Raw genomic sequence first — 15,017 nt, 5'->3', positions numbered from 1 at the left:
CAGGGGCTCCTATGGCTGAAGAAAGGCAAAAAGGGGATGGATTTGTTTGACAGTGCACTACTACTAGAAGTGAGCACAGAAAGATAACAAAAATAACCAGTCCCAGATCAAAGCTTTTAAGGTGGTCAACCAGAATGTGGCACTGAGTAAAAACTAATAAAAAATGACTGGTGACAAGAAACTGACTGGATTTTGACAATCCTGCCAGTTATTTGTATGGACAGAGGGAAAGTCTGGAGCAACCTCGACAGAGGCACTGAAGGCTGAATGTGTTTTCTTCACCATGAACATATACAGAAAAAAAAAACTGAATCCAAAACATGATATCATTTTCTGCCAGTTTGATGTGAGTAAATATGAGTTGATATGAGAAGAAAAGAAAGGTTTTATCTCTTAGTTCTTGGGCTATTTCATCCTTCATATCAACAACCCTGCTGCACTCCCCTGACTCATTCAGAATTTAACAGTTGCTTTTAACCAATTCTGACAGACAAAATAGCATCACCCAACATGCAGGTCTTTCCACCGGTTACCTGTTAGATGAAGAATTGATCTGAAGAATTCACCCGCTACTTTTACAAGCAAAGTGAGGTCTGGCCCCGAGCTATACGGCAGACCTTGAAGCCTCCTGTGAGCTAGCCTGCAGTCTCAGTATCTCTTTCCAGTTTGTTGAAATGTTTCTGTTTTTGAGACTAAAAATGACCAGTTATCTCCAGCTTTAAACTTAAGAGGTTCTTGCTTGAGGATCCTTTTCAACCAAAATTTTTATTATTGGTCAAACCGGGTGAATATTTGTAGCAGAAAAGTAGCAGAATTTGTGAATTTAATCCAAATGTTGCTCTATAACTATTAACAAAATGTTAAATGTAGAAATAACAATTGCAGTTTTCCACAATTAGCTTCAACCAAAATGGTAAATACAGTTCGCTCTGAGCTGCGAGGCAGCAGAGAGCCTGAAAAATGACAAGTCAGAGCAAAACTGGGAAGAGGTAGGTGAAAAACCTCTGTTGACACCTGGTCTGTATGATAATCTGATCTGTGTATGATGGCTAAGAGTTTGAAAGGCACTTTGTCCAATTAGAAGTGTGCTGCAAATTTCCACCTGCCCCTGACAGAGATGAAGTGGCTCTTTCAGAAGACACTGTGGCACTGAGCCAGCAAAGAGAGCCCAAACACTGCAAGTGGAGCAAGCAGAAATTAATGAGCATCACAAGGCACACTGGTTTAATACAAGATGACACTAGATGAATATTCCCCCAGCTAAACTGTTCCGTACTATATTTCAATTACGCAAACATACTCGGAACCTCAAAAAAGGCTGATATACAGTTGAAAAGGGAAGAGCAAGCTGATGGAGCTTTATGTCAAAACTAATGGAAAAATAGAAAAAAAAGTCATCAAATTAAATCAAAAATAGATTTAAACTCATTGACTTATGTTGGATTCGACAATTTATTAACCTGAAATTCTCTTTCAAAGTTTGCATAAACTTGCTATGACCCAAATAGTTCTTAGTCAAGAGCATTCAACAAGAAATCTTCAAAGCAGAGAAAAAACAAACTCCAAATTTCCACATTAACATAACTCAAAGGTAACCAAAATCATTAGAAAATCTCAAGTTCTTGATAGGTTCATAATGCAGTCTATCAGGAACGTCTGCATGATGTGTCACTTTCAACCTCAAGCAAAGGTTTTCATCTTCCTATTTCTGTGTGTCTATTTCGGTCTGTCACATAAAAATTGGCTTTTAACAACCCAGCATGGCGTTAATTATTGCCTCTTAAGCACTACATTACTAAAATAAAGCTGCAAATATTGATTGATCAGACACATGATATTTGTCAGTGAATAAGGATTACAGAATCCCACATGGTGAAGAGTGACTCTGTCTTTCAATCACTGTCAGAAAGCAGCGCAGCAGCATTGCTGCATTGATTGAGCCCCGCTGTACAAGTCTGCCTTGGTACCCCTCCTAAAGCAATCAATTCTCAGACATATGCAAGAGCCAAATATTCATTAGTGACTTATTCATATTCAAACACTGTCTTTTGAAAGCAACAAAAGAGCAGGACTGTCTTTGACAGGCACATAACAATGTTTCTATGACACATTGTGTGAGGCCTGAACAATTGTGATCATCTCCTATTATCTTATGAGCAAAGAGTTGTTATAGTTTTAGCGCGGTTGTCTGCCAGACGAGGGAATCTGTATGGGCAACTAGATTACTTAACAAAGATTATTTTGTCACAATTCATCTGAAACAGACCAAGTCTTACAATGAAACACTAATATAAATAGCCTCTTTGATTTCACATACATCCTGCATTCAGATTTGCTTAAGAGTACACAAAGGTTAGTAAAATATCTGCCGTTTTGTACAACACAAGGACTAGAAAAAGATGTTTCAAGAAGACCAAGACAATAGTTTCACATTGAGTGATTCTACGTGACTAATATGGCATTGTTTAACCACTCCGTCTCATTGCCCCTTAGTAAATGGCAAAAAAAAAAAAAAAAAGACTGAGAGAGCTGAGCTGCAATGTTAATAATTAGTTAGTTCTGCGCTCCAAAAAAATTCTGTCCAACCTCACCAGATTTTAATCAAAGGCTGGAAATAGTAGCTGATTGTAATCGGCACTCAGAAGTCACCAGGGGTGTTTGAAGAGCCCGTCAAGCCTGCGAGTGGAGCTAATTCGATTAAGTGGTGGCAGTACCTGGAGGGGACGGATCTGTATCTCTCCCTTTTTTATTTATGAGATTAAGTTGTGCTTGTTATTCCAATATAAATAATCAAGCCAACAGAAATGACTGGCTGATTTTCAACTTGTTTCAACTCCCCTGTCTCCAAAAGTTTTGATTGTTTTTTTTTTGTTGTTTTTTTTTCAATTTCAGGTGGCAAATAAACTCAATGAGGTAATATTTTGACACTACTGGTGTACTGAAAATAACAGGAGGAGATATGTGGGATTTGCCCTCGTCAACACTGTTACTTCTCCTTCTGTTATAGAACCAAAGAAAATCCACATGCAGCAAAATAAATTTACAAAGACTCAAAAACAATCTTAAAAACATATTTTTAGACCGATGTTTTAGTAATTCCTGTGAGCACACTCTCTGCTCTACAATATTCTTATATTTAATAAACCCTGGGAATACATAAGTGCAGATGTTGTTAAATTACATCATTACTCTAAGCAAGGAGAAAGCACAGGGTTTATTTGGCCTTGTTACTGGATTGGCTACAATATGCAACAAATATTTCCACTTTTAATTTTGGTTTGATGTTGCAATTCACCTCTCAATGGTGTCCTTGAAGTAGGGTTTGTGGAGTGGGCCATTTAGCATAGAGAAAGCAAGATGAACAACAGTTGCAAGGCTCTTGAGCTGTGCTGCTTAAATAACATACTTTAGAATTTACAACGTTACCTCTTCCTGTTTTAATGCAGACACATGCACAACGTCTGGCAGCATGATCACCCTGATTTTTCTCTCGGGTGTTCAACACGTGCCAGTGCTTTGCAGCCTGATGGAAGAAGTTAAGGTATCAACTTAAACAATACACTCTCCGAGTGTACAGACATGTTTTTGCTTTAGGTTCACACGAATTGCTGCAAATTGCGTGAAGCAGCACGAATAAATGTGTCAGTATGAATTTGTTCAAGGGCAAAGGAGCGATGTTTTGGAAGATACTGCGGGTCAAACTTCCTGAGCACTAAGATTTTCCATGTGATGGGCTTACCTACCTTCTCGGGGGCTTTCCGCCATCCACAATGGTGGAGATACGAAAGGCTTGGCGCTCGACGTGACATAAGAATTCCTCAGAGTGATCCTTCACACCCCTCTCACCACCTCTTTCCCTCTCAGCCTCTTCTGAAGGGCCCATTTCATATTAGAGAGGCACAGAGCAGCATGAAGCCAAGCAGCACGAGTACTAAGGTCACAGTGTACCACATTAAATTTAGACTCCTTTAACGCCCTCCAATAATGCATCTGGAGTATTTCCGGTCATAACTATTCAAATTTTTCTATCTAAGACACAAACTTCTGTAAATGGGCCACAGATCTAAGCTATCGTTCACCACTGGAGATTTCACATCAGATCTGGTGTCTGTCACCAGTTGAAATTTCCTCGCCAGCCCCAGTTAAGCCACTGGTGATTCAAACTCCAAAATAAACCGTCCCACAAGATTCAAACTTTCATGGCTGCTCTGAGTTAAGTTTCTTCACTTCTCTTAATTAGCAATGTCTAATAGACCCTGCACTGCACTATGTGTAATCTATGTACGCCTCAAATCTGAAATCTAAAATCTGATTTACAAGGTATAAAACAATGTCGCGACACCAGAATTTTAGCGGTTTGCATTCTTGTGGTCGAGTTTTAGTTCAGCAAGCTATTTTGTCAAATCCTTTTTAAGTTGGGTTGTGCATCCACGTTGAACTATTTTGTAATATGCCAGTCCAAACTAACAACTTGTATAACCCTTCTGGAAGAAAAAAAAAAAGAAAAAAAGAACTGATTACAAGCACATGGATATCACTTAAGCCTTAGTAAATTAAGTTTTCTGCATCGTATTAAACAAAATATAAATGCAGGAAATCTGGACATAGTTGACATTAATGTAGATTTCAGTCACATGGCGAAATGTTTATCAAACCAATCTGGGGTCAAATACTTTCTGACAACTAACATCATGTAAGCACAAGCAGCTGATAGCCAGCAACGTTCCGAACATTTGCACATTTTCATCGGCTGTGGAAGACCAGCAGAGTTTCTTTGAAGCATTCTCCTTAAGCAAAATTCATGTTGCTTCCTTTCATGCAGCTTCCCTTGCGCCAAACACAGCAAAAACTCACAAATCACTACTTATTGAATGATTTTGAATGCCTTCACATGAGAGAAAGATCAAATGCTCCACCATCAATAATAAATATTCTAAAAAAAACTCAGACTCCTGGTGGTGGCTCTAGAGGCCACACTGCAACACCAAACAAAATCAAAGTTGTCAGACCAACCTTTGCAAAAACACCTCAGTCATCGTTTTCACTTTAAACTGCATGTTGCAGGCTGACAACCCCAGTGACCTTAAGTGTGGGAACACCTGTAGCAAGAACTAGATTTTTTATTAAGATGCTTGTATATGCACTACAATAACATCTACAGCTGACTTAGCATCAGAGTTTTGTGCACCTTAAAAAGATACAGCTCTGCAGTGATTTAGTATGAGGAAGACTGAGTCAGTGTGTTGGCACGTTAGCGACATAAGCCAAAAATTGCCACGGTATTTTTTTGTGTGTGCGCATGCACTGAGGGGGATGAATAAGAGGTGGTTGTTTGCTTCTTAAGTTGTAAAGAGCACATAAAAAAAAACCTAATGCCCAAGATCAGCTGGAAGGCTTTAGTTATGTAGCACACTACATTTTATGATGCCACAGATGTCGAAACGGGACACTTTCAAGTTGGAAAACAAAACTTACAGCTCACAACTCCCCTCTTTGTCAGGTTGTATTTTTGTACTCTCTCACTCTCCTTCCTTCAGTCTAGTACACCAGCATACTGGGAGCCTGACGCTGATGGAGATACAGTAGAAGTAGCTGTTCGACTTAACTGCTATCTGCTATCAATCTCCCATGATTTTGGCTTCTACAGCCCATCTGCAATTCTATAAAATCTCTACATAACATGTTAACATGCATGTTAAAGGACAAGACCGTTTTTTTGACATTGGGCCCTTGATTTCACATTATAACATGATGTTCTACTCACCCCTGCTTGTTGTTGGTAATTTGGAGCTGTTCCGAAGATATTCGAGAGGCGTCTGGCTGCTCTCTTGAGATATTCGGCCATGAAACGGTTTCCTATGGACAACGTTATACAGGCACAAACGATGCTGTTTATAATTTATTAATTACTGTACACTAGCACTGATAACGTGGAGGTGCGTCGCTTACTTAAAAAAATCCGGGTTACTGTAATTTTTAATTTTTGTCGTAAAGTGGGTGTTACTGACGTCATCATCGTGCTACTACCACAGACAGCCCACAGACCTGCTGCCTATTTATTCATTCGGCTAAAATTCAAAATTACAGTAACCCGGATTTTTTTAAGTAAGCGACACACCTCCACATTATCAGTGCTAGTGTACAGTAATTAATAAATTATAAACAGCATAGTTTGTGCCTGTATAACGTTCAGTGTTGTGTGTGAACGAGTTCAAAAGAACGCGTTCATTGAACACGCTCATTTTTTCGTGAACGTTGAACTGAACGCAACACATTTTTTAATAAAGAACTTGAACGTGAATAAGTTCACATTATGTGTCATGAACGGCAGACATCACTGTAAAGGAACGTTGGAATTTGTTTTCCATTGAAAACTGAGTGACATCTGTTTTCTCTTTTGAAACGTAACGAGAGAAAGTTCCTCCCTCCTGTATTCTCGCTGGTGCCGCTTAAATCATGTATCACCAGACAGAAATGGTTTTGACATTGTGTGCGCAATGCATTGCGGGCAACGTAGTGTCCGGCTGAGAATAGTTGAATAACATTCTGTCTTCCACACGACGTTACCCGTGATGAATTGCAGCAGAGCGGGGTAGGCATAGCAACGCCGCGTAGCAGGCAACGACGAGAGCGCGGAGAGCTGGAGGAGCGAGCGAGCGAGAGAGAGTGACAGACCAATGACGAGAGTGAGAGAAAGCGCTGCAATTAAAAAAAAAAAATGGCTAGTGGAAGTGATGGCACGGAGACAGACACCGATTCTCCTTATGAACATTTAAAACAATTTTACACTCTTGCAAACCAAGACCCCGACGACATTTCATACTATATATTCTTTTTTTAATTAAATGCTGGTAGATTTCATTGCACTAAGACTAAGTATAGAACTGGTCTACCTTGTCTGTACTGCTGCAAGTGTCATGAGCAAATGTCTACAATGAGCAGTTTCAAAGAACATATAGTGATTTCTAGCTCGTAGTGTGAAAAAAAGTATTTATTTGAATATCTCACGAAAAAAGTAAAATGAACTGAACTTTGAACAAGTTCAGAATTAAAATTGTGAACTTTGAACGTGAACTGTTCACTTTGAGCATGTATGAACTGAACTTGAACTAGTTCAGAAAAGCTGTGAACTGGCACAACACTGATAACGTTGCCCATAGGAAACCGTTTCATGGCCCGAATATCTCAAGAGAGCAGCCAGACGCCTCTCGAATATCTTCGGAACAGCTCCAAATGACCAACAACAAGCAGGGGTGAGCAGAACATCATGTTATAATGTGAAATCAAGGGCCCAATGTCAAAAAAACGGTCTTGTCCTTTAAGTCAGACAAACCGTAGGTAAAACAAAACATTGAAAGTTAGTCAACCTTACACCAATGCAGAAGAATGTGGACAATTAACTTGGGGTAATGGGGCAGTAGTGCTTCAAAAACAAATAACACCAACTGAATAGTCATTAGGCATCTCACACGATCGGCTTCACTTCATTTCATGTTTTCATTTTTGCCAGTACTTCCTGGCATCTCTACAACTTAAAAACGGTCGATTCTGACAGTTTATTTGGACAATATGCAACATCCATAAATGTAACAGAGATACCATCTTTTTATACTCATACAAAAAAAACAAAAAAGTGTTTTCAATTTGAGTAATACTGTTTTTACACCAAAAGAATCAGATTAGAGCCTTTCCCATTGTCTGTAGTAGCGGGCTTATCATCAGTGCTCTGAGGGCAAAAACACACCGGTCCAGTGTGCCTCTACCTCCCAGTGGACAGGAATGACGAAGAATCTTTTCAACAGTCTGTGTTCTGTAAAAGTTCTGCGAAAATTTCAAATGAAAAAAATATAGTTATTTCATTGTATGCCAAATTATTATTCAAACCCAGAATACAGGACAAGTGAAGAACATTTGGACACTGCTTTGCACAAAAATAGAACCTAAAAAAATTCAATTTAAAGCACCTTGTAAGAGACTTGTTTAGTTATTTTATCGTAACTGGAACAAATCAATTTGTAAAAGTGATGTGTTGTTTAAGACTAATCATATACAGACATTTAAACATCTGTTTTGATTTGCTGGGGGTGCACTGTGTCTAAGGGGAAACAATGCTATATAGCTGTGGGACCTGTGTGATTGTTGTGAAGTAGCATGGCATCATGGGAGTTATAAATCAATACCATTGACAAGATGACGTATTAAAGTTCTATTTGCATTACGTTTATTCACATAGATTACGTGATTGTATGATTTATCAAATAAATTACATATGGTGACATTTAATTCCAATTATATATCTATAAGTAACACCAGCTACTGTAATATTCAACATTAATTTACCACTGTAGCAACTGCATTCAGGCGAGGGCGAAGCTCTTCCTTTATGAGTGGGCTGAATGTTGTTATAACATCATAAAAAGTTACTGTGACGGTTAGATTGGTGGCTAGCAAGAGCCTCTTGTCACACATTGTAGCCCTAGAGGGAACAGAGGGTGCATGATGCCATTTGCTTTCATAGAATGATTTGATTTTAAATTTGTATTCCAAGTGTAGTATTAAGAATCACAGAATTTCAATGGTCTTGCTCCCAACTACCAAGTTCTTTGTACTTTGTTAGTAAAGTAGGCTTCAACTGGGTGATGACATTACAGGGAAATTCTGCCAAGGTTCAGAGCACTCAGGGTAGAATGACTCTCCGTATGAAATAATTAATTTATGGAAAATTTGAGATGACAGAATGTGTTTTTATCAATCAATTTAATTAATTGCTCGTCCATATTTTCTATTTCAGGATAGATCATTTTGAACTGATATAAAGAGATACTTCTGACCTGACAAAATCTTAATTGATTAGCAATGCATTAATAACACCAATTACACTCCTTAGAAAAGTCTGCTACAACTAAAATATTATTTGAGCCTTGAAACAGTAATGACCAGCAGACTTGTTGTCAAAAGCAACGCTGTCAAAATCAAAAGAATGAGCAAATTGCCACCATCTACAAAGCTCAATGTAAGAGATGAAACCAACGGACGGGTAACATTTGACACTGTTAGGTGCCTGCCAGATACCAACAAAAGACTTCAGATACCAAAATCATTGCTTCATTTGCAATATCGAAATTAAAATGCAAGAGGACTTAAAGCTGAAATTACGTGTCAAGTATTCAGGAAGAAAAAGCAAACACACATAAAAGAGTTCCACTTCCAAATCTGTTCAAGCTGAAGGCTCAGCTAAAAGTCCGTGCCCGTATCTTCATGCGGGAACAGAGCACTAATACACTAAATGTGAGAATGCTATCCACAGTAATGCCGCTGTGCACTCAAGAGGCACACAAGCCCCATGCCAATTAACAGCTTCATAAAACTGGGTGTAAAAACATTTTCTTAGGGGAAAACAAAAAAAAAGAAGGATTATTTTGACTCTAACCGTAGCCACTAATTTTGCCCCCCAATTAAAACTGCTGAATGAAGCCTGGTTTCACATTCAATAAAAAGGAATTTAATATTTTGATGAGAATACAATATAACATTAAATGTGGCAACGTACTACCAAAAAAAGAGCTGGTATTTTAGTAAAAAGAAAAAAAAAAAAATCTGCTGGTATTTACTCCACATATGACACTGACACAAAATAATACACTGAACTCAATTTTCTCCACTGCAGGAACCAAATCAAGCTACGACCGTCAACAACTTTGCCATTTTAAAAGCAACATAGTGTTACTTTAACTTTATGAGTAGCCTCTTTCTCCTTAACGAAGGAAAATGATTTTCAGATGACTTGCCGTCCACGTTATTGACAAGCATCTGTACAGCATAAGGACACTCGCACAGCAGCAAGTATTGCACACATAAACTTATGCAGAGTTTTGGCATCCGAACAACTCATGTTGAAAGACGGTGCGGACACCAGGAATCACATCAGAGCCATGGCCTCCGCAATTCTCCGTACTACTGTGAGGTCTCACACCTCTGCACACAGCATAACATACCTTACATAACCAAGCCATTAATATTGATTGTCTCCAAATCTGCAAAGGGAGATGACTATCAAATATGAAAATAACACTCTTTCTTCTCCGCAGTAATGATATCCAGAGCCTTTCCCAGGCCTGGTTCTCTGACCCACTCAGTTATTGCAGTGCTGTATAGCTTCTGCTGAAGTAGGCCCTTTCTACTGTACTTAAAAGGTATTAGCACTCAGGGTTAAAACACTAAACTCTCAGCATGCAGGATGAGAAATGTGTATCCTCGGAGAGTCTAATACTACTGGTGGGAAGAGGGAAACTGTGCTTAAGCAAGTGTCTGCAGCCTTTCAGATGTTGGTTTCTGTGGCTGTCCTTAAAAGCCTGAGTCTGAGCCTAGAAATGGAATCCTAAAAATGCCTTGCACGTCTGTAACAAGTAAACTTTTTATTGTTTATTTTCAAGCTATACTGCATTCAGTAGTATCCAGCTGTATTTTCCTCTTAATAGAACAAGCCTACTTTTACAGAAACATTTTATTACATAAAGCAATTAAGCCGTCTTTCCTTTATGAAAGCCAGCTTTTCTTCTGCTCTCTTGTGAGATGAATGCTATGAATATTTCTGCATTATTACATTTGCAAAACACCTCCTGTGAGACCCTGGTCAGGGGTCTTTCTAGACAAACACAGACTAACTGTTGCAGTTATAATGTTTTAGCAAATACACAACATTTTTAAGATACTTTGGAATAGATGTCAGATTGTGACAGATTGTCCTTATCGTATTTATTATTACATCAAATCCAGAGAAGGCAACATGGATTAAAAAAAAAAAGAGAAAAACTTACATTTTCTTTCTACATGCTTAAAAATTAATCAGTCGTGTGCTTGTGTGGTAGACTGCAGATTGATCTGATTTGAGCGACTGACGAAAGTAAATTTGGAAATTTCAAAATAACCTAATTCAGGCAAATGTTGACTTAAACTAAGTTTTAAAAAAGTTTTCTAAACTTTTCTTTAACCTCTCCGCTGTTAATACTCTCACTATTATTCAGTTTTTTTTGTTTGTTTTTTTTTAAAAAAGGCCAAAAATAGAGTTTCAGTGCAGAGAAACTCCTTTAATAGTGCAGATTGTCCCACTGATTTTTTTTTTTTTTTTTTTCACCCATTCAGCATTACATAACACACCAAAGGCGTTCTTTTTCCTGTCTTTCTCTTTCCCAGACGCACTTTAATCCTGTGCATAAAAGGGTGGGGTGAATATGGGTCAGCAGGTTAGGAGTATCTCAAAGTCAGACTTGTGAAAAAAAAAAAAAATCAATCCAGGAAGCCTCCCAACTACCTGTCTTTGCCTCTCTATTACATAAGCGCTCGGGCTGCATGAGCCAACCCACAAAAGTCACACAGATTCGCTTGAGTGGTGCATAAATACGCGCTAAAGAGCAGCGCGTTTTAAACTACACATCCCTGGCGATGATGACGAGTGGGAGAACTATTTTATCAAGTAAAAAAAAAAACCTGCGATGAAGATTTCTGCTCTCAGTTGCGCGCCTCTGTTTATGGCTAAACCTGTTACATAACCAGCTTACATTCCACATTCACGATATCACATTCTAAATATACACTTGCGCACAGGAGGAGTGCGCATACAGGACCGGCGTTCAATGAATTAATTGTTACACCTACACCCCTCGACTTAGTGCAATGTCAACCACATCAACTCTGCTTGTCAAGAATGAGCAGAGAAATCACTATTTCTTTGAACTTGGGTGAGCCCGGTTAGCCTTCACTGGAGACAGCCGAGAGGGGGTGTGGTTAAATACTGTCTTGTACTGTACAACATGGACGGGACGTGATGGATAAATCATATTATTTTAAAAAATAAAGGGAAAAAAAAGGTTGAGACTAGCCTTCATGTCATGCAGCAAGGCATTCTTACTTTTGACAGGCTGATTTGGAAGCTTGTTTAATTGTATTGTCAAATCGTGGGGGGCTTAGTTGCAAAAGATGTGCAGCGCCTTCATGCTTGCAACAGTGTTGGCTGGCATTAAACATATTCCAGCTGCTGGGGCGTCTTTTTCGCACAGGAACAACCTAAATCTGTGAGCTGGAGATGTAAAAATCCAGCCAGACGGCGCTATGTGCAGCGTGAGGCACAGTGGAGGACACGTCCCTACTAAGGAGAATGAGACTGATCGATAAAGTACCCCACAGTTTCCCAAAGTTCACTTTCGACACTTTGACAATATCGCGTTGGAGCGGACAGGTTGGCCTGTTCTGGCATTAAGAGCCGGTCCAGTTGGTCGATCCCGAGTTGCTGGATAATTGATTACTCTTGCATTCAGAGTAAATGTGACATCTGTGACCGTATCACCCCCCATGATTTGGACTGTCAGTGGAGCCTGAACACCAGCGGCACACACCGAAGCGCTAATTAAAACCGAGCGGGCAAACGCCGCGGTGGTAGAGAATAAAAAGCGGTATGTTAGTGTGGTGGGGTGAAATTAGACGGGGTGCAGTTATTTATGTGGCTGCGATTTGATTCATTTTCTGAAGTTGTATTAAAATGTCCTCAATCGGTCCTTCTTCCTCATCGGTTAAAAATGTCAAATGCGGTTCGCTTACCTCTGTTTGTGCTTGAGCAGGTCTGCCTTCGAACCGGGGCTGGATGGTCCGCTTTCCGGAGCGTCTCCAGGTTTACCGGGGTTTCCCTGACCGGGGTAGCCGGCTCCGAGGCGCTGTTGCCCGGGTCGCTCGCTGGATCTGGAGGGGACTCCATGTTGAATTTCAGATTCACTGTTTAGCTACCACTAGTACTTAAAACTAATTATCTGCGATCTGTGAGCTCCGACACTACGTCTTGCTATCTAATTTAGACTAGAAGTAAGAAATGAGAAATGCGAGTGTGTCTGGAGGTGGGTGTGTATGTTTGATTGTCCACTAAGAGCGCTAGTGAGAGCTCCAGTCATGCAAGCTGAAAAGGGAGAGGTTGTCAATAGCCGAAGAATAGATGTAGGCCTGAAAGTAATCCAAGCTGATCGACCCTGCGCAGACCGAATTTGTGCATTTATGTATTTTATTATTTACAAGTTAGGCCGTTTTTGGATCCTGTGGCTTCTATATTGCTACAACATTTGAAACTTAAAACTGACAAAATAGTCAAAATAACGGACAAAATAGTCAAAATACACCACAATGGCAGCCTATTTCATGGGAATCTGACCCAAACCATTCAATCGGCCATTAAACTGATAACAACATCAATCCCTTATAGAATCAGGGCTGTCGCTTTGCTTTAATTGCAAACTCCCAACTATGTATACATTGATGTTTTTTATTTTCTTATCACCAGCAACGTCCGTGTTTGTAAATTCAGTCAAAAACTGCAGCGATGCATGAAATATTCACTGCAAATTCCTTCAGAAGGGAATGCCTTTCCTGGATGAAGGAGCTGTCTGCAGGCTGCTCCCGGCGACAGTAGTTATAACTATCCAACTTTAATATCCAAGAATTCAAACAGTCAGAGCGCGCTTCATCATTTTCATCAACATTATCATCATCACCATCGTCTTAACCATCCTGTGGGAGGTGCGGACGGCATATCTGACTCGTCTGCTCGAGCTGATAAAAGCTCTTCCCTTTACTCACAGAGTATACATGTGAGTCTCCGCTCTTCCTGATAAAAGAGCGGAGTGACAGTAGTTAGGAGACTATACGTTTCATCCTATAGTGCTGTGCGCGGCTGCCGTCATATCGCATTCCAACAACTGACAATTATCCTCTGCTTGTTAAACACAAATGATCATTTCTACCATGCTTTCTGCATGTGATCATCATACTGCGAGACGGAGCCCCGCCTCTTCTAAACAGTGCACGTGGACTTTGACATGGTTCTGCCCTCAAAGCAAAGAGCTAGACAGATGGCAGTCAAGTCAATCATAAAAAAGACTGTGCCAAAAGTTCATCGTCATCAAAGACGATTGTATTTTTTGTATTTTAACCGTGGCTATGTGCAAGGTCTCTCTGAAACAGTTGCCTTCCCAAAAACCACCATCAGGCGTTTTTAGCACAGAGCAGGTAACTTCTCCAAGATTAAAGTTTAAAAGAGTACCCTGCTGAATTTATGGTCCCCTCTTTCAAAGTTCAGTGAATAAATAATCAAATTTCATTACCCCACGCCATCTCTTTTTTATTATTATGGCCATACAGAGGGATGGGGAAGCATTGATTTGGAATGGACAAAGCAGTATACAAGCAACACTGTATCTGGATATAAGGCTTCCACACATCAAGTTGTTGAATAAATAATTTCTTGTAAATAATGTCTTTATTGTGTTTTGTCTTTTGTATTCCACCACAAGTTTCAAATTAGTGAGATCATCATCTTTTGACAGATAGCCTACTCCAATTTATTCAGCTCCTCTTTTTCATTTGGCTCAAAACCAAAGTATGACCACAGTCCGGCTGTGCAGCATATCGATCCATAGTATTAATGTCAGAAGATGTTGCCAGTCAAATATTAAAAGTCAAGCACCTGGAGATAAACAGTAGATGTAATTGTTAAGAGTCACAAACAGTGGAAAGCGGCATGCGTACTGTTGAAAACATGACATTGCTGTTGGTTTCATTCAGATCTTTTTGTACATGTGAATAGAGTTCATTCTAACCACTTTGCCAAATGATTGCTGTCATCTTAAAAAATTGCAATCAAGTGACTGTATGATAAATGTATTAGGCCTTTTTTACACTACAAGAGGTTTTGATTTAAAAAGAAATGAAAGGTATAGTTTGTTTTTGATTTTAAGTGGGGTTGTGTGAAGTACGTGAGTAGTTACTACCCTACCTGCAGTAGGCAGCAGTCAGAGACCTCTCTGTTTGAAGAAGCAAGGAGGAGCCAATCATCTGAGTTTGCCAGAAGTTGTGGAACTTGAACTTGTTGGATATGTTTGTGTTTTTCCAGGTTGCTAAAATAAATCAACATCATTTTTAGATTGGAGAAACTGTTACAGCTGAAATGTTTTTAATTTAAGTTGTTTCGATGAAAATAC

At 39.4% G+C, this 15,017-nt stretch overlaps 1 protein-coding gene across 1 annotated transcript in view; it reads right to left on the bottom strand.

The window, feature by feature from the left end:
* roraa (RAR-related orphan receptor A, paralog a) overlaps positions 1-12,904 on the bottom strand; it is a 200,509-nt gene extending 187,605 nt beyond the window's left edge. The window contains exon 1 of the mRNA XM_075469881.1: positions 12,595-12,904. Coding sequence (XP_075325996.1) covers positions 12,595-12,748 — 154 coding nt within the window. The 5' untranslated portion in view covers positions 12,749-12,904. The remainder of the gene's footprint in view (positions 1-12,594) is intronic.
* Positions 12,905-15,017: the final 2,113 nt, after the last annotated feature.

This window comes from Odontesthes bonariensis, chromosome 7 (assembly GCF_027942865.1).
Source record: "Odontesthes bonariensis isolate fOdoBon6 chromosome 7, fOdoBon6.hap1, whole genome shotgun sequence".
NCBI lineage: Eukaryota > Metazoa > Chordata > Actinopteri > Atheriniformes > Atherinopsidae > Odontesthes > Odontesthes bonariensis.
This window is presented reverse-complemented; position numbering and strand designations above follow the sequence as displayed.